This window comes from Pleurodeles waltl, chromosome 11, assembly GCF_031143425.1.
Source record: "Pleurodeles waltl isolate 20211129_DDA chromosome 11, aPleWal1.hap1.20221129, whole genome shotgun sequence".
Taxonomy (NCBI): Eukaryota; Metazoa; Chordata; class Amphibia; order Caudata; family Salamandridae; genus Pleurodeles; species Pleurodeles waltl.
The window spans coordinates 69,768,293-69,788,280 of NC_090450.1; the positions used below are offsets into that span (position 1 = coordinate 69,768,293).

General features: G+C 42.0%; 1 protein-coding gene across 3 annotated transcripts in view; it reads right to left on the reverse strand.

Moving 5' to 3' along the window:
* Positions 1-19,988, reverse strand: part of PEX5L (peroxisomal biogenesis factor 5 like) — a 746,879-nt gene that overhangs the window by 290,659 nt on the left and 436,232 nt on the right. The window contains exon 3 of one of the 3 annotated variants that reach the window (XM_069213089.1): positions 18,958-19,086. The exons of the other annotated variants lie outside the window; for them this stretch is intronic. Coding sequence (XP_069069190.1) covers positions 18,958-18,966 — 9 coding nt within the window. The 5' untranslated portion in view covers positions 18,967-19,086. The remainder of the gene's footprint in view (positions 1-18,957; positions 19,087-19,988) is intronic. 3 annotated transcript variants of the gene reach the window in all.

The window sequence follows — 19,988 nt, forward strand, 5'->3', positions numbered from 1 at the left end:
ATTATTTGAAAAAAATAAATTTTGGGCAGGCAACAGGGGATGAGGTCCCCAGGGCTAATACCTAGCTCGAATTGGGTGCGTGGGGGTCATGCAGTGCCCTCACCATATTCATAATATATAAAAAAGAAAATGCACAAACTTCTGGGCCCTGGCCTACCCCTGGAGGATTTTAATGAAAACTGGCAGACCCACCTTTTTTTTCCAAAATGTTCCCACAATACCATGAAATGAAATATTATTTTAATTTTGACCTCTCCGCACAAGGACTAGAGATTCTGGGTATCCCTACCCACCTCCCTATATGTTATTTACTTTTTTATCCTAAAATGTTCTCACAACATCTCTGTTAATGTTGAGACCAGCTAAACAGATATTAACTTTATATCTGCCAATCCTGGAGGACTCCCTGGGGGTCAGATATCTATACATTTGGGCCCGTATTTATACTTTTTTTAGCGCCGCATTTGCGCCGCTTTTTGACGCAAAACGGCGCAAACCTACAAAATACAATGGCATTTTGCAAGTTTGCGCCGTTTTTGCGTAAAAAAACTACGCAAATGCGGCGCAAAAAAAGTATAAATACGGGCCTTGATCTCTCAAAAACTAATGAACACATTTAGACTGCATTAGAAAAAGCATGCTTTCTGAGTAAAGATGTAGCTTTCTGTCAATTTTATTTGTAATTTTGTTTAGCCACTTTGGCTGTAGTGCTGTCAAACTTTCATATGTAAATTGCATGGGGAAATTGGGTTTTGGGATCCACCCTTTTCCTCAGCCTCGGTTTGAGGGATCACCCTAAAACTTTCTAGGAAGGAGCTGAGGTGCATATTTTTTTTAAAGTTTTGTGAAGATTTGTCAAACAACGCCAACATTATCAGCTGAAAGCAAAACATTTTTCATATGAAAAGTCTAAGCTAACTATAACGACAAAGTGGTGACCACCTTGTGCATAAATATTTACAAAAACTTCAGCAGCCAGGACTCATTTGCAAAGCTGGACACTTCTTCCATCCAGAATTAGGAAAGGGTTGAACCTGTCTGACAACTGATTCAGTTCTGGTCTTGGAAATAGTCATTCCCACGTGGTTGTGGGTGAATTATCATGACCCTCACCACTAGCTAAATACTGAACTTCAACGTGCCTTGCTTAGCACCTTTACTTTTTATTCCTGTAAGGACCTCCCAATTGCCTATATTACGATTTAGTAGGTTGCTGTACTCTCTTCTAAATATTATATTATTGTTCAATATGTTCATTGTTGCACGTACGTAAACTTGTGAGCATATTAGCATTATTAATATATCTTAGTTTTTATGTTTTTTTACCGCCAAAAAACTGAAAGAAGTTTACAATTTGTTTATATGAACATCAACACACGTTCCCAATACCTCTATTAAAGAGGACTGAAAATGAAAATAGACTGGGCACTGTACAGATGTTGCATTACATTGAGGCCAGCCTCTTTCCTTGCAGTGGAAGGAACGCTCAAATCCCTTGCACCACAAAGGATGCTTTTGCAAAAAGTCACTATCTAGCCACCTCATGAATATTAATGAGGCAGAATTCAGAAAAGTGCTAATACCGGGATGGAGTGAAGAGCAGACCTCCATCTCAGCCTTTTCAGTGCATCCACATTGTGACCCCTGTCCTGTTAGGGGTGAAGGTTCCCAATGACGCAAGAGGTGGCCCATTGTCAATGTGTGACCTTGGGAAGGACATGCAGTTGACATGCCTGGGGTCTGCAGCCTCTAGAAGCAGAAAACGAGTTGTCTAATTTTGACAGCTCGCATTTTGACGATGGATATTGCCTGCTCTAGGGATGAGCTCATCTTTACATGTTTTGTTACTGAAAAAAATTATTGCAATTGGATGTGCAATGACTTGTATTGGTTGCTTTCCAATGATTCGTAATGTCCATTATAAATCGCAATGCGCATTTATCCACTGAAAACAGTGACTTTAAAATTGCAAAGCCAGTTGCACTTGCTTTACAAATGCAAATGTTGTTTTTGCACCAGGATTATGATGTTGTAAATGAAAGTGCTACTTCCTACTTCTCTAATGGAATTACATTAAGTGGGCAAGTCTGAACACTTTTACTTTGCCCACTTCCTTCTGTGAGTAGAACGGGGTTACTTGAGGTTACGATGGAGCGCTTTCTTCATCTGATTTATTTCTCAGGCACCCCTGGATCCCACTTCAGAGTTAATAGCTTTCCAAAGAACTGCAACATGTTTCAATCCCGAGACGGTTTTGAAATATTAATGAATTAAATCGTTAAGACTCCATCTCAGACTTTCAAGGAGCTGTTTATTTCAACTCCTCGGCCTAATAAAATATTGCATTCACTTTTCTATTTTATCACCAGTGCACTATAAATAAATTGATATTTTTGCATTCATTAACTGTCAATGCGGTTTTAATATCTTCCGATAGGATCACACTGATTGGTAATTTCATCACATTCACTTTACAACGGTAATTGGACATTTTTCATTTTCGCTTTTTGGTTTCAAGCTTCAATTTCCCAAGATGATGAACATAAATTCAATGGTAATTTATTCAAATATATCTGACAGCGGAATCGTTTTTAAAAGTAACCTTTCTTTTTGCAATGCAAAAAGTATCACTCTTTCTTGTAATCTATTAGCAGATGGGAAAGAGAATCTTGTACGCACTGGGCTTCATGCCTTAGGAGCTGCAGATCACGTGCTTCACACTGCCACACCCAACATGGCCCCTGCTATGTCATGCATGGGCATGGTGCACGCTCCACACTAATGATGCTCGCCAATGAAGGAACTATTAGAAATGGAGTCATGTTCTCCTCTCTCTCCAGGATCCCTAAGGTGACCAGACGTTTGGTACCCTTTTGTAGCTGTTTAGGTTAAACATTATCTTATCCATTTCAAATTATTTTGCCTCAACTATAAATCCTTACATTTCAACAAACCTGCTTACTTAGCCAAGCTTCTTGCCATGTCGGGAGGAAGGCAAAGAAGGGAACCTTCTGGAACACTTCGCTCCTTCAAATGAGAGGTAAACCCACCATATCCCACATTCAAGAAACATCTAATAGTAATCTCTTGCATGTTCTCATATTATATTATGTTATATTATGTTTATTTGTAGAGCATACCACTAACCCAGGAGGGCATTTTGGCGCTGAAAACAAGGAGAGATGTGCCGAGCCAGGGCCGAGACTAGGTGAAAAGCCATGTCTTCAGTTTCCTGTCAAATTCAAGAACTGAGGATGTGGCTCTGATGTGCAGGGATAGGTCAGTCCAGGTTTTGGTTCTGCATCTGCGGGGAATGTGTGTGAGGATGAGTCCAACTGAATAGAGGTGTTAGGTAGGCATGTGGAAGTTAATTTGACTTTTGAGGTAGCTGGAGCTGGTGTTGTGGCAAGGTTGTGTATAGGCACGTGAAGAGTTTGAAGAGTGGGTTTTTGTAGATTGGGGAGCAACTGGGGGACTTTGAAGTGCAGAGTGATGTGGTTGAGGGGATTAAATCTGAGTCTGACAGTGAAATTCTGCATGGCCCAGATTCTTCTGGTCAGTTGCATATTCATTGGCATAGTCCAACTTTATGGTGATGAGGGTCTGGGTGACGGTTCTGCAGGTGTTAAAGGCAGTGGCGTAGCGTGGGTTGTCAGCACCCGGGGCAAGGCAAGTAACTTGCGCCCCCTAACCCGGGGCAAGGCAAGTAATTTGCACCCCCTAACCCGTGGATTTTAGCACTCGAGTCTCTTCCAAGATGTTGCGCCCGCTGCGTCCGGCCCCCCCTGCAACCCCCACGCTACGCCACTGGTTAAAGGGAAGCTAACATTTTCTGGAGAATCTTGATCAAGTGAAAACAGGAGGGGGAATTAATCAAGGCCTCCACAGTTCATAAAGATTTTGCAAAGTATTCACCCCATGTTGACTTTTTATTGTTCTCCCCAATCTGCTCCTCCCCTGTTACTTCAAATTTAAGGCTCAGTGCTGTACTGACTGTTGTGATTTAATCCAAAAATTTCATATGTAGTGGTGTAAGATAATAAAAGGTGCGCTACATAAAATAAATAAACATATAAATAACCTCCTTCATTAAATTCTCCACCCCAGCTATTAGCTGGTCAGACTATTGTTTGTCATTGATGGTCAATGCTGTACTGTTTCTTGCACTGTACAAGTGACAAATGAACTTCTGTCATCGAGAAGTGAAAGGTCTCAAGACTTATTCAAACTTATATTTAGCTTTAACTAATTTCCTTTAATTCAACAGATTTTTGATGTTCATCATCAAAGCTAGGTGTGTAAAAAAGTGGCTTGAGTTTATCCCCCTAGATTCAAGTCGTTTTCTCTTTGGCCTGCAACGAGAGGTGAACTGATGAACAAAAGCACGTCATGTACAGTTTAAGCTTTATCTGTTGTTTTCCTCTCTCATTCAATGTTTAGTTCATTTAGTGTCATGTCATCTATAACCATTTTACAAAGCATAACTGAGTGAATTTTTGCAAAACAACTTATTACTGCACATCATGGCAAACACTGACCAGGAGCTATTCGTTTCAATATGTGTGTGATGTGGATACACCTTGGACCCTGAGATTCTTCCTCAAGACTTTCAGATCACTTCAACTCTGCCAACTCAATCCCTTTTGCAAGTCTGATAGAAGCTGATGACCCATCTGTTGGAAAGAGTATTATTAGAAGGGGTATGTACCCACCTACCACTAGCAATAGGGCCGCCAACCCAATATTAGGTCCAATCAAGGTCTCAAAACATTAGCCCCTGACTCAACCCCTTGGCAACGAGCAGGCAGGCTTAACTAAGGAGGCACGTATGTAAAGCATGTAAATACACCAATACAGTAAATAAGTAAAACACAACACACAATAAAAATCCCATGAATTTATAAAAATAGGAAATATTTTTATCTTTAAAATTACACCAAAAAGACAAATCCAATATAGGCAACCGGAGATATGAATGTTTAAAAATTAAATAAGAAATGTGTTTTATAGTGCTTAGAATCAATAGCGCCAAAGGGGGCATATGGTCGTGCTAGTCTAGGAACAAGTCACAATTTGAGGCAGACCGTGATGGAGCCTAGGTTGGATACACTGAGCAGGATGCCTCAGTAAAAAATGTTACCTTCGCACTTAGAAACGTTTCTGGAACTTTTCTCTCATGACGTTGTGCGGTACTCTCCAGCAAGCTGATTTTGATGCAACGTCATCGTATTGCTTTCCGTGAGGCCCCAGTCAAATCCTGGACGTTTGGAGCGCCAGAGCTTTTAGAGGGACGAACCTGAAATTCACGCAGGTAGTTGGCTTGACTCACGACGTCGGGTCCGTCAACTTATTGAGCTTTTTCCCAAAGTTGCTCCAAAGTTCTCCAAAGTTTTGGAACTTCCTATTGAGGGTTCAAAGGGTTCCAAACACAAATACAAGGGTCTAGAAGCTCTGGGATGGTCCTTGGAAATTGGGACCACAATTCCTACAATGCACATGGCCAAATCCTTAAAAGTCCACTGGAAACACACCAGTGTGGTAGTTGGTGCAGGTAAGATCTGTTAACCTCAACTTTCAGGAAGACCACTCCTTAGTCCTTTTTGGGGCAAGGCAAAATCCTTAGGGCTGTGGTTCCAGTGTGAAACAGGCACAGTACTTCAGAGTGCAGTCCTTTGGGTTGCAGACCATGGTTCCAGCAGGGCAGTCGTTCTTAATCATGTTATTTCAGGAAGCAGATCTGAGTTGCAATGCAGATCTCTGATATTTATTCAGTCATGTTGGGGGACAAGTCGGGGGGCACCCCTGTCCAATGAGATGCAGGGTGCCACCCAAAAGCATGACAACTTCTTTCACAGTTCACATTTTCTTGTCCCACAAAGCTTTACTTTAAAATCCAAGATGGACAATTGTTCTCCAGATGAGCAAGACCTGGCTAAAACAATCTACCGGTGTGGCTTGTTTTTATTAACACTTCCCTCCAGACCATCTTCAAGTTCCTTTCCTAGGCCTTCTATCGGTCTGTGGGGTACAGGATGAGAAGGAAGGCCTGGTTGGCACTCAATTCTGTCCTGTTCTCTTTGAAGCCCAGGTTGATCTACCCAGACCCCTTCCTGGCCTCTGCAGCTGCACAACTCATCAAAACAGTTTGGTTAACCCTGTGAGGCTGACCAATCAGGAGATGTCACTAGCAGGCTGGATTTTGGCTTACAGAAAAGAAAGTCCTATAACTTCCTTTCTGTGTTGGTTATGATAAAGTCAACAGTGGGAAGTTGTTGGATTTATCATTACCAATCTTTTGAGTCCTTTCATGAAACATTTAGCTTCTTCCTATCAATATTTATGCTTATATGAATTATTCCAATATTAGCCTATTAAGCTACGTATCTACAATGGGAAAAAAGGAAATGGGCAGTTTTTCCCTCACCAGGACATATAAAACATCTTGTATAATGTCCCTGATTACAGTTACATGGCACTCACCCTGTGGCACCTAGGGGAGACCTTAGTGGTGACTTTTTATGTAGGAATAAGGTAGATTGACACTTTGGGAGTACTTTTAATTCCAAAGTTGAATTTACACACAATTTACTTTGTGAAGACAGCCTGCAAAGCAGGGCTGCCTGTAAAAATGACATCAGGCAACACAGCAGTGCACACTACAAAGCAGGAGATCTAATGGGCCTCTAAACATCCCTGCCCTATTACATACTAGGGACTCACAGGGCTCTGTCATTGCCAATTTTAATGGTACCTCACTACCATATACCTTTTGATCAGAGCACTAGCCCTGGGCCTGGTTAGTAGAACCCAGGGCACAGTCAGGGTCAGTTACCAACAGTGTCAGTCAGAACAATAGGGGTGAATGTGCAAAAAAGATGACTTTCTCACATCTCTTCCCAGAACTCTCTTCAATCTCTGACTATTAATCTACCCAACTCCTCCAGATGTGAATCCGTGCTTTTGGGCTACTATCAGGGGAGGTGCCCAGTTAATTATTACCATTCTCATTCCCATGCCGCCATCAAATTTCCAGTCCTTGCTCTTCTCCCCTTTACCACACATGCTTTACTTGAACTCTCAAATGCATAAACCACTCTTTTACAGTGCTCTGTTGCTTTGTAGCTAGATTTAAACTCTATAAATCACAACAGATTTAGAGAAAGGTAATCAGTATTCAATGCAGGACTTTAACCTTTTCAATGTACTTCAGGATGCCTGCTGTGCACCTAAATGCCTTCCTTCATCTAATGCCTGTGTTGCCTCATTTTTGTCCAAAACAAGTAACTGAATGATGTTCCTTGTGAGGATAGGTGTCCATCACATAGGAATTCCAGAGCATGTAATTTTTAGTATTTGATTTTTCTTTCCCTTGCCATGATGACTCCTCTAAGGGCCACATGTGCGAAGGATTTTGCACGTCGCAAACGGCGAATCGGGCCGTTTGCGACGTGCAAAATGCAATTTGGGATGTACGGACCCATTTTTGCGATTCGGTAAACTATTTACCGAATCGCAAAAAGGATTTGCGAGTCGCAATTATGAAGGGGTGTTCCCTTCCTAATTGCGAGTCGCAGTCCCATGTATGATTGTTTTGTGAGCGCGAATGCGGTCGCAAAACAATCGCAGTTAGCACCAGTTTCAAACTGGTGCTAACGCATTCACAAACGGGATGGGGTCCCCATGGCAGCTTATGGACAACTGCCTGCTCCGAAAAAATGAAAAGAAAACTTTTTTTTTTTTTTTTTTAAATGCATCTCGTTTTCCTTTAAGGAAAAAGGGCTGCATTTAAAAAAAAAAAAACTGCTTTATTTAAAATCAGTCACAGACATGGTGGTCTGCTGTCTCCAGCAGGCCACCATCCCTGTGAGGGCGGCCATTCCCAATGGGGCCGCAAATTGCGTCCTACCTCATGATTATTGATGAGGTAGGTCATTTGCGACCCCCTTGCGAATTGCAAACAGCGTCATTGACACTGTTGAACATAAGGTTTTGTGAGTCGCAAAACCTATATTTCGTACATGTCGCCCTAAATTCCTTATAAATATCTTGTACTTCACTGTATTAAAATTTGAAAAGTTCTTCATAGCCCTGCCGAGATTGTGATGCACTCCGATTTGCATCAGTACCTGGGCACCCTTTCAGAGTATAGGGCTGGAAGGTGTTTGGCACAGTATGCCCTATAGCAGTACCTGGGCACCATTTCAGAGTATAGGGTTGGAAGGTGTTTGGCACAGTATGCCCTATAGCAGTACCTGGGCACCCTTTCGGAGTATAAGGCTGGAAGGTGTTTGGCACAGTATGCCCTATAGCAGTACTTGGGCACCCTTTCAGAGTACAGGATTGGAAGGTGTTTGGCACAGTATGCCCTATATCAGTACCTGGGCACCCTTTCGGAGTATAAGGCTGGAAGGTGTTTGGCACAGTATGCCCTATAGCAGTACCTGGGCACCCTTTCAGAGTATAAGGCTGGAAGGTGTTTGGCACAGTATGCCCTATATCAGTACCTGGGCACCCTTTCGGAGTATAAGGCTGGAAGGTGTTTGGCACAGTATGCCCTATAGCAGTACCTGGGCACCCTTTCAGAGTATAAGGCTGGAAGGTGTTTGGCACAGTATGCCCTATAGCAGTACCTGGGCACCCTTTCAGAGTATAAGGCTGGAAGGTGTTTGGCACAGTATGCCCTATAGCAGGTGCATGAGAGTAAGAGACGTGCTCCAGACATGAAGCAGCACGCATCTAAGTGCTTAAGTATGTGCAGCGTTGAGCAAAGATGCAGCCATGGAAACAAAATTACAAGATTTATTTGTTTTCTCAATCTTTCCCTTATAATGAGTGGAAATATATCTGTTTACATCTGTCTGGAACTGGAGGTGGTTTTCAGATCTTATTTGAGCAGGCTTTCGGTTCCAAAGTTTGGCTGACTTGACAGAGAAGGATTCTCCAATAGTTTGTGAATTTGGAAAGGAGGAAAGACAGTAAGGGGGCAAGCCTTGCACTCAAAGGCCTGGTTTGATAATACACATCAAGTAAATTCCCCAAAATGCCAGGGGTAGCGGCGTTGGCATTGCACGCCCATCACACAACCTTTGTCCTTAAATCTTACTCTCAGACACGTGCTTACACACACACACACACACACACACGTAAACACCCACCCACCTGCAAGCACACACAATACATTTAAAAGCATTTTTGTAAAATATGAGCTGCCACTGTGCTGCTGGTCCTGACTGCCATCTCTGAGGCCAGGGGTCGCAAAGGTAGTGGTAGGGGTCGCAAGGGCCAGCCACAGGTCGCAGCTGCGACCCCCTGGCACTCCCTGAATGACGTCCATGCGGAGGTCAGGCAGAAAGCACACTACGAGAATGCCGAGGGGCTATAGTCAGCATCAAATGAGGTTTTCAATTTTTAGTGGAAAAGCGTCCTCATGTAAAAAAAAAAAATGCTCTAAAACGTAGCTCTAAAAGATGGATTTGCATTTTGTTTAATTATGAACAATTTTGCATAATATTCCCAGAACTTCATGCACTCCCTCCAAATCTAATTGAGGGAATCTCGCACATCCCTGATGGGAGATCCCTCTTTGTAGGTAGATGTTCTCATGTTAGCCTTTTTGTTTCAAGATCTTTAGACGCTGCTCTCTGTAAGTGATGACCCATTTTTCCTAATGTCAACATCTGGTTTCATATCAGATTTCCTCTCTAACAGGGCATTTTTCACCTACATGTCAGTACCTATTTTTAGACAGCTGTAGAGAAGAAATTAAACTCTGTAGACATTCATCGCTGCCCTTCCATTTTTTGAGGGATATGCCAAGGTGTTCTTATTCTAAGATATGCCAAAAACTCTTTAGTACAGGTACAGGTACAGGTACAGGTGCCTGTCCTTCAGATTATCTGTTATCAGGATAGAACTTCTGAGCAGTGCATTGGAATTTCTGATACTGGGTCTACAATCTACTTTTATTAAGAATGGTAAAGTGGACTGCAGTCATCAAAAGGGAAAGAACTGGTGATAAAGTTTTCTGTCAGGGGTTGGCTTGGAGCATGCCTGTTTCTATCTGCTTTTCATGCTTTGCATTTTCCAGATAGATCTTTGCAGCCTTTTCTCACATTGCTTTTGTTGTGCTGTAAAACACGGCAGACACTGTTCCAGTGCTGTCTGGCGATTTAAGGATGGCAGTAACAAAGACCTCGAAGCAGTCTGCAGAGATTGCTGCTGCACAATTTTGTATGTTATCCTCAGTGCTTTAAATGGGCCGGTACTGTCCGGTACTGAGTACCGGCACTTTTTTATTTTGAGAGGGTGAGTACCGGCACATCTCAGGAAAAACGTAATACTTTTAATTGGAGAGTACCGGCACTTCTCGGAAACAAGCAGGTACTCTGGCACAGAGTACCGGCACTTTATTTTTTCCATTTCAAGCACTGGTTATCCTTACTTAGTATAAACTTGATGGAAACCTGCATGATGTTTTGAACGTGTCAAGCTACCTTTCCAAACCTAATTTTATTCCATATCTCCATTTCAATATTGTAGGTACTCCCAATACTACTGTGGGCATTTTCTGAGCGTAGTGTGACCCATATAGGTCCAGGAGGCTCAGAACCACGCCAGATTTGTAGTGTAGCCACATAGGATAATTTGCATACATACCATTAATTTAAATGGAACTAATTTACATATTCATTGGTCAACATGAATATCTGGTCAGGATCCGATCCTCATGGGATCTAGGTTGAACACCCTTGCTGTACCTCTATCCATTGGTATAGGGTTCTTAATATTATGATTTCTTTCCCCTTTTTTCTTCCATGTTCACTCTATTACCTTCCATCGTTTATTCACTGCTCCTTTTTCTGCTTTTTTCTCATAGCTGTAGAGTTGTTTTCTTAAATTAACCGCTTTAAAATCTCTTGTTACCTCGGTTCACTGTATGCATTTAAATGTAATTACTTTGGAAACGTTTGTTATTCCTACCTGAGAATTGTCAAACCACATTATGTACACAAGCCACTCCCTAATATTATGTACACACAGTGTAATAAGCAATTGCTTTACCCATGGCTTTCCTTGTTAGAGTTATTTTAGTAGTCACAGTTTAGAATTTTCTAAATGTTTATTTTCTTTAATTTCTTTCCATTGTATTTTAGTGATCCCATTTTACTTGTTTGCCTTCGAAGCAATGTATGACAAAATATGATATAGTTTAAATCCATAATTGAATCAAATTAAAAGAACATTCACCTTTCTCTCTCATCAATAGTTATTCTGCAGTACTTTTATTTATCCCATAATCATTTATGTCTCATAGTTGTATTTTTTCAAGAGTTTTATTTTTGACCACATATTGCATTGTATTTGCCTCTACAAACTGGAATGTTTTTTGCTCTTGAAAACCTCAATCTGCAGGAGCATTTGATTATTCAGTTATACATACTTCACAATTCCTCCTTTCATGGTATACCTCATGAATATTGTTAGGTCAGATTATCAAGGACAACATATTGAAAAAAATATTAACAGGTAAATAATTCTAGACTTTCTGTAACTAACTGAACATATATGTACCAACATGATACATAGATCTTAAAGGTAAGTTGATTTGGAGTTAGGAATAGTAAATCTATACATTCCTATATTGTCTGACCTTATGATATTTAGCCTCTCAATCTTCTGTCCTTGATATTGTTGTACCACAATATTATTGGTGTTGATATTCAGTGTAATTTTCCTGTATTCCACAAGCTGCTTGATTCGTTTAGTATTCATTCATTAAGTGAGGGACTGCATTATGTCATTAATATGATGCATTTCACCGTGCAATGTGCTGGAGCCTTTTCCCAGTTCGGATAGATCCTCATTCTTGTTGCTCACGTTCAACTGATTTGTGCATTATGCTCCCGATTTTCCTTGCGAGTTTGTAAACCTTTCCTCTTTTACTGAATTCAAAGATTTAACTGGACATGCAAAAACAGGTGTTTTCTTAATAGAATAAATATTCTTATCCACCGCTACTGAGCCAAAACACTGTACTACCTAGCCTATTTTCTTGTACCCACACACAAAAAGCCACATTAGAAATTCCACAAAACAAGTGTGAGAAGATAACATTAATCTGCAAAATGTAAAACTGATGCACTTTGTGAAGTTGCTGACTTGATCTACTTCACACACTTTCAGCAGTACCTTTTCGTACATAACTTTTTGGGGGAGAATTTTCAAGCTGAATTAGTTTTTGCAGGGATTTTTCCTTATCGACCTTAACTTGTCTTTTTAAAGAACTTTACAAAAAAGTTCGGGTTTGACAACGTTGTCTCTTCCTGGTGTGCATACCTTGAGTATTGATCCACTTCTCTGTGCTACTATGCACAAAAACACAATACTATTCACACCACATGTGATCCAAACACTCGAGTTGAGGGCTTGAACAGCACAACTGGCCAATATCACACTCCACAGAAAGAAACGTATTTAACCACAAGAAAGAAAGAAAGGCAGACATCATACAATAAAGTTAAAAAAAGGTCATCAAAATAGAAATCTTTTCAACGCTTTCTGGATAGTCAGCACCTCTTACTTATTTCTGGATCTAAGTGGATTCTTACCGCACAGTCTTTGGTGAAGCACTTAACTCCTGACTTCCACTGCTCCACCTAAGACATGCATTGAGTTCAGTTAACAGTTAAGAGAAGCAGAATGAAAAATTGAAGTGTGTGGCAAGATAAATATGCCCCTAAAAGTAAACAGTTAAGAACCATAGTCAGGGTTTTAAACCTTACTCTGATAGTTTTATGACCTCTTATGATCACATCTGAAACAAAACTATACTACCCTAACCCAAAAATTAGCAAAACAACTGGATATGAGTCTTTTAGTAGTTGTTTTTGAGATTATTGTAAAATCCCATTATGTGGGTTGAATGGTGGATTGTGTTTGAGATTATAAAAAGTACATTAAGTGGGGGTGTTTGTGGATTGAGAAATGATACAATAAGCAGGGAGATGTCAGGGTTTGCCCAAAGTCACGTGATAATCAGCGAGGAGCGAACACTGGCATTGGTGCCCAGGTCTCCTGGTACAAAAGATGGCAGCATTACCATTGGATCACGCATCACTTCTAAGTCTAACTCTTGTGTGAGGTGTTGCAGCACATCAGCAACATTTGCACTTTTGTGGCAAGTATTTCTCTTTTGAAAACTCCATTTTATTAAAGCAGTTTCAGCAAAGTCTACCTGTGAAGACAATATCTCAACATATATATTAAAATAGAGGGTCCTATTGATTCAGTAAGCTCTGGTACATGAGATGAAATCTTTTCCCCTAAACCGAACAGTATAAGAGGGATTCATATTGTAATACAATGTTGACAAGCTTTTACCTTTCTTTTCTAGATGGCTAGCAAGGTAATGCAGAGAAGTCAAGTACAGAAGCATTGCGTCTTCCACTTCCCTCTAGAGACAGCCTATCATCTGACATTATGACGCACGTTCTGCTACTGCGGCAGAAACAGTAAAGGGCTCAGAAAAGAAAAGTTGAACCACAAATCTCTTTTTTCCCTGGTTTTTATATTTTGTGCAAATAAATTCAAGAGCTGTTGAGAGATTGGAGGTCCCAAATACTAACAATTCGCGAACCAACATTTTTAGTATATTTGTAGCATTCTGCTGATGAGATGTTCGCTTACAGTAAAAAAAAATCCAAACCACAAATCAATGGTGTTAGAGAAACAAAAGGAAGACGAATGTTTTCTATTTTTGTCTCTACACCAGAACACAGTCTCTGCCTGAAGATCAATAGCATTCAAAGCTTGTAGGGTGCCCTAGAAAAGAGCGCTACATTAAGCCGCACAATCCTAAGTTTTATTTCTAGAAGTGCATGTTTTCAGGTGCAGAACCCCACAAGGTATTGTGCGACAGTCTGCATAAATGTGGAGCAGGTTCAAGACAAGAAGAGTCAAAGAATGCTACATTTTCTGGTGATAGTACTAACCTAAAAAACATAAACTATAAAACATACAAATGCTTGCTTCCTCACTGTTCTCCTCATACTGAAAGTTTTTACAAAGTAAGATGTTTTATCAGATAATGAGTGGCACAGAAGAACAGTCTTGTGGTTATTAGATATAAAAAATTCCCATCTTTTGTCCTAGTAATTAATTACAATGAGACTCAGATAGGTCAAATGCACAATGTTGCATCTTTATTTAGTTGCATTTGAGATATTTTGCATTTTAAATTGGAACAGTGGCAGGCACACTTATAACAACCCAGGGTTTTATAGCATCATACATTGGTAAAATAAATTTGTTGTTTTAGATGACTTCTAATAGGGCACCCGTTTCCCAAAATTTCTAAAATCCCACAAATAAAATCTTCAAATAGTTTTTCTAAACAATCTAATAGTAGGTTGTTGAAAGTTAATAGCTATATTAATCTTGAAGGTGTTCTACGTCATTCTGCATGTGCTAGAGCACCATCAATCATAAACTATAGGCCATTGGAAATCACAAGGATTATCACCATACAGCGGCACGAGGTTGCAGGCCAAGTACCTTTTAAGGTTTGAGCCGCTAAGGTGCCTTACAAAATCTTTGTATGTATGGTTGGGGCTACTTTGTTCCTTATGATACATATGCCTTAAACATAACCTGCTTTATTTACCACCACTACCGCTATAGCTGCCAAGTGAGCCATGTTACGTTGAACACACTCAGCCAGATATTTCTTTTTAGCCTATAACACTTTGCCTGGTATGCCTTTTTATACTTTAGTCCTTTAAACTTCAAGCCCCAGAATGCAACCCACAGTTGGCCATCAATCGAGAACTGGCTAACGGCGTCACCTTTGCCATAGGTCTTTTGGCTGCTATAGAACAGAAGGATTTTAAGAAATTAAAAACTCTTACTTGGCCAGAATACTAAGCATGTTTCTCTGGTTGGAACACATGAAACAATACATATTTGAAAATAAAAATAAAATATATCTATGGGAAAGGATCCTGAATTTTCAGAGAGTTGCCATACTAAACTTTTAATTGCACCTTTCATAGTGGTAGCGCTGTCCATGCCGACAGGTGGAATTACAGCCAGGGCACAAGAAGCAGGTATAGGCCCTCCCCTTAGAAAATGTGTGGAAAGTGGTGTGCAAATACCAAAGAACAGTCTCTGTATACACCAAGACGTAGGAGTTTGCATTTTTTTCCATGCATTTTTTCCATGTTTTTAGAGTCCAGAAAGACTGGTGAAGGAATATACCTCAGAACAACGCATGCTGGAACAATGCATGCCTGAACAACGAGGTCGGAACAACGACCTCCTTGTGACCACTAATGCCCTTACCATGAATGGTTTAACAACGATTTTTCGTTGTAAAGGCATTCGGCATTAGTGAACGGCATGCATGGTTCCAGCATGCGTCCCCCCTGGCCCCCCCACCCCTAAAAACTACCGCAACGCCCCACCCCTAAAACCACCCCAAACCCCACCCCTAAAATTACTGCAACCCCTCACCCAGCCCCTAAAACCTAAAACCACCCCAACCCTCCACCCCTAAAACCTAAACCACCCCACCCCAAATACTAAAAATACCCCGACCCACCACCCCTGCCCCTAAAACGAAAAATACCCTGACCCTCCACCCCACAAACCTAAACCACCCCAACCCCCACACCCAAATACTAAAAATGCCCCGACCCCCACCCCAACTAATAACTTGACTTGTGTATGTTGGATGTTTGTCGTTTTGTTCTTGTTTTGTTTAGATAAATATTTTCTACTTTTCTAAACCTGTGATGTGTCATTTTGTAGTGTTTTAATTGAGTTACTGTGTGTAGTGGTACAAATACTTTACACCTAGCACTCTGGAGTTAAGCCTGCCTGCTCGTGCCAAGCTACCAAAGGGGTGAGTGGGGGTTAACTGAGGGTGATTCTCCTTTACCCTTACTAGAGTGAGGGTCCTTGCTTGGACAGGGGGTAACCTGACTGCCAACCAAAGACCCCATTTCTAACAGACACCATAAAACACTCTCCTTCATGGACCACAAACCTTTGCATTGTCCACACAATACACACAAGCCAGGACGCTTTTTTCCCACAGAGTCCTATATTAGGCACCCCTTTTTTCATCAGGCCATAGAATACCCTGTATACACTTTAGTCCATTCACAGCCTTTTGCACTTCCCCTGTTTTGTAAGTCACTGTCACCCTTTCTATTTTTTCCCCACCATGTTACATTCCAAAAATCCCTGTTTTTCTGAAGATGAGTTGAGAGTCATGGTGGATGAAATCATAAGAGTAGAGCCACAACGGTTTGCACCACAAGTCCAACATACTCCTCTCAAAAGTAAAATGGAAATGTGGGACAGGATAGTTGACAGACTGCTCCGGTGCGTGCTGCAGCCCACTTATGGGCTGCACAGCTCAGACTGTCTGTGCGTGCGCTGTGCAGCCTATACTGGGCTGTAGTGTGCACCGGGTGAGTTCCGCTCCGCTGGCGGGGCTAGCTGAGTTTTGAGTTCCAAAAACTCCATTATCTCCGCCAGCGGAGCAGAGCTCCGCACACACCCCTACAAAATTTCCCTGGCTGTAATCTCTCAAATAGAGTGTACTTATTTGGGAGGATACCATTGATGGAGGGTGTGTATTAGAGGCACGGAGTGAACTACAGCTCTCAGTTGTCCCTATTTCTGTAACTCAAACTACCAGACAAGTGTATCTCAGGCCAAATAAACCTCTGTCTTAACTTACAAATGAAGTTTACTGATCTGGGGGGATATCATCTGTCCAGTGTGTGAAGTACAGGGAGTGACCAGACTACACCTCACAATAGGCCCTGTGTCTGTGACTCAAACTACCAGAAGAGTGTACCTCAGGCCACAGACACCTGTGTCCTAACTTACAAATGAGGTTTACTCAATTGGGGGATACCATCTGTCCAGTGTGTGAAGAACAAGGAGTGACCAGACTGCTACTCCCAGGCGGCCCTGTTACTGTCACTCCAACCACCAGTCCAGTGTTCTCATCTCCAAATTATGGTAACTCGAAATGAAGTGCACCCACATGGGAGGACTACATTTGTCAAGTGTGGGAAGTACAGGGAGTGAATTACAGAGAAGGCCAGGAGGCACTGTTTCTGTAACTAGAAACCCAAGCCCAGTGGTGACTTGCCAAAATACCCCTGTTTGATATATTTCAATTGAAGCTCACTCACCTGGGAGGATAACATATGTCAAGTGTTTGGGAGTATAGGGACTGCCCTGACTGCAACTCCCAGCAGGCCATGTAATTGCTACTCCAAACACTGGACCAGTAGTCACTTTCCCACATACATTTGTCTGGAAACTCCCAAATGAAGTATACTCACCTGGGAGGAAAATATGCGTATAGTGTGTGTAGTACAGGGAGTGAGCACACTCAACTCCCAGGACACACTGTCCTTCAAACTACTAACACCAGACCAGTGGTCACTTGTCAAAATACTCTTGCTTTCTAACTCTTATTTGAAGTTTACTCACCTGGGAGGGACCAAGATACATGTCATGCTCAACTCAGAGATGTCTCTGGCTACCTAACTCCATCTTGACATGCTAACCCAAGATGAAACTAATGAGGACAGGAAGGACAGCTTACCCAGTGTGCAAAACAAATGATTCCCAAGGCCTCAAGATGCATCACCATAATCGGAGTATCAGTAGACAAATTCACACTGCACTGACCACATGATCACTCTAGTCACATATACAAAAACTCCTGACTGCCAGCTTAACAATCAACTAGGCCACAAAATGACCAAAGTCATATCCTGAATAGCCACTGTTTTGCCTGCACTGGTGGCAAGATGGAATTCTCAGGCTATCCTCCCAAGTGCCAATGAGCTACACATTTCAGCAGCTGCTTGTGCAAAAAAATGCTGTCATGCACCACAAATGTAATGTCAATACAACCAATACCATGGGTACTAGCCACATTTGGATTGAATGCAATGTCACTTTGTACAAGGTCTCCTCTCACTGTGACACTAAACTGTTGGAGGTAGATGTCACAATACAACCTGTAACATTGTACACTTCACACCAATAGGTCAAGCTACCACTGGACACACAGAGGCCACAGAGGAGACTGCTACTACCCCTGTGGATGAAGTCCTCAGTGAAGAAGACACTCCTGGACCACTGGACGTAGAGGTCAGTTCTGGCCTATCTGACAAACCTGGCCAGACGGCAATAGTGATTCTCACTGTGCCCAAATCAACAGCTCCCAGCCCAGGTGCCTTAACATTACAGGCAACCATTCGCACCCCAACCTGTGTAACGAGCACAGTGTCCACCATCTCGTGCCCACAGTCTTGGATCCTGAGTTGCGGTGTAACACTTCTGACAATGAGGGTCCAGGAACAAGTTGGAGAGGGCATCCTGTTGTAACGGCCCAGACCCGTGGAGGTGCTGTGTGTGGGATGTATGCTGTGGTCCAGCGGGGTGAGGCCACTGTGGCACGTCTTGGAGGTCTATTAGAAGACCCAAGGCATGATGGTCCAGGTATTGACTGAACTCTGGGATATCAAGCAGCTACTGAGGGACAGCCATAGGGACATTGCGGAGCAATGGGAGGTCCACAATACCAACATGGCCTCCCCATCAGGGATATTGAGGGACATCAACACCATCCTGGACAGGGCTATTCAACAACATTCCACCACTTCCTTTGGCACAGCAACACCAGGCACAGCAACATTGGTGCCAGCCACTGGAAGGGAGACCTTGCCAGGGTAACAACAAGACCCAGACACCCCTGTCTCTGTAGCAGCTGACCCCTCCCTCCGCACAAGAGGAGATATCCTACAAAGAATCCAGGAGGTGCAGATGGCAAGACACCCACCACTGCCTGCAAGTGACCTCTTTCTAAGATACCTCATTTGTGTACCACACATATACTCTGATGACTTTTCCTGAACCACCTACCTGTTCCATTGGGAGGAGTACTCTGGACTTTGGACTCTCAATGGTGTGGAATCTAATCAGCTGCTTCCATCCGCCATGACTCACCCCTTCACTTTACTTTTATGTTCTTGTCTGTCCACAATGTTTGTCCTGCAACAGCAATGTAATAAAGTCACCCATGTGAACCATATGATGAGGACACAAGCTACTTTTGCAAGGACTGATATGTCACAGGTACACAGTGTCCTGCTCAGGATTATAATGTCTGCTTACATAAAAACATTTATTCCAGTGTACCCCAAATAGGCTGTTCATATGTCTGGATTTTTAGAAACAAAAGTGTGTAAATCATACCGAGTCACAGTACATATCCCAAGGTACAGTCCCCCAGACCAAGGAGGAAAGTGATTTTCCAGACACTGACCAATACAATAGGAGAACATGGAAGTGGATGATGTCCCCAGCTTGAGACTTATCAAATACCACACCAAAGTTGTCCAACACTTCATATTTCAAGATACAGTCAAATGGCAGTACAACAGCCCCTGATCACAGACCCATCATGATCCAGTTACCATGCATCTGGTGGTACAACGCACACGTATGTCAGTGTTGTAACACAGGCACTGTAGCCTGCAATAATGAAACACATCCACAGCTACATACCGGTCATGCAAAAAGTGTTTAGTCAATGCGAAGGTTAACTAACTTGTATGCAATCTATGACTACATATTTCATTCCCGCATGATGACACATGATGCAATTGGCCCATCACAGCACACAAACAAGCCCAATGGGCACTTCTAAGCATCCACCATGACACTGGGCAAGCTATCTTGACAGAGGTCTCAAACACCCAAACTCAGTGACCTACATTACCTGGATCAATCAATTTCCACTTTGTATGTCAGAACAGCAGCACATACCTGCCAATGTCACAACACTGAAATGCCCACATGAGGATGTCATGATGAAGGTACCTGTACAAAGACAGAACAAGGAGTATTGGCTTGGAAATCATACCCATGACACAATTCAAATTGAAAGCAAC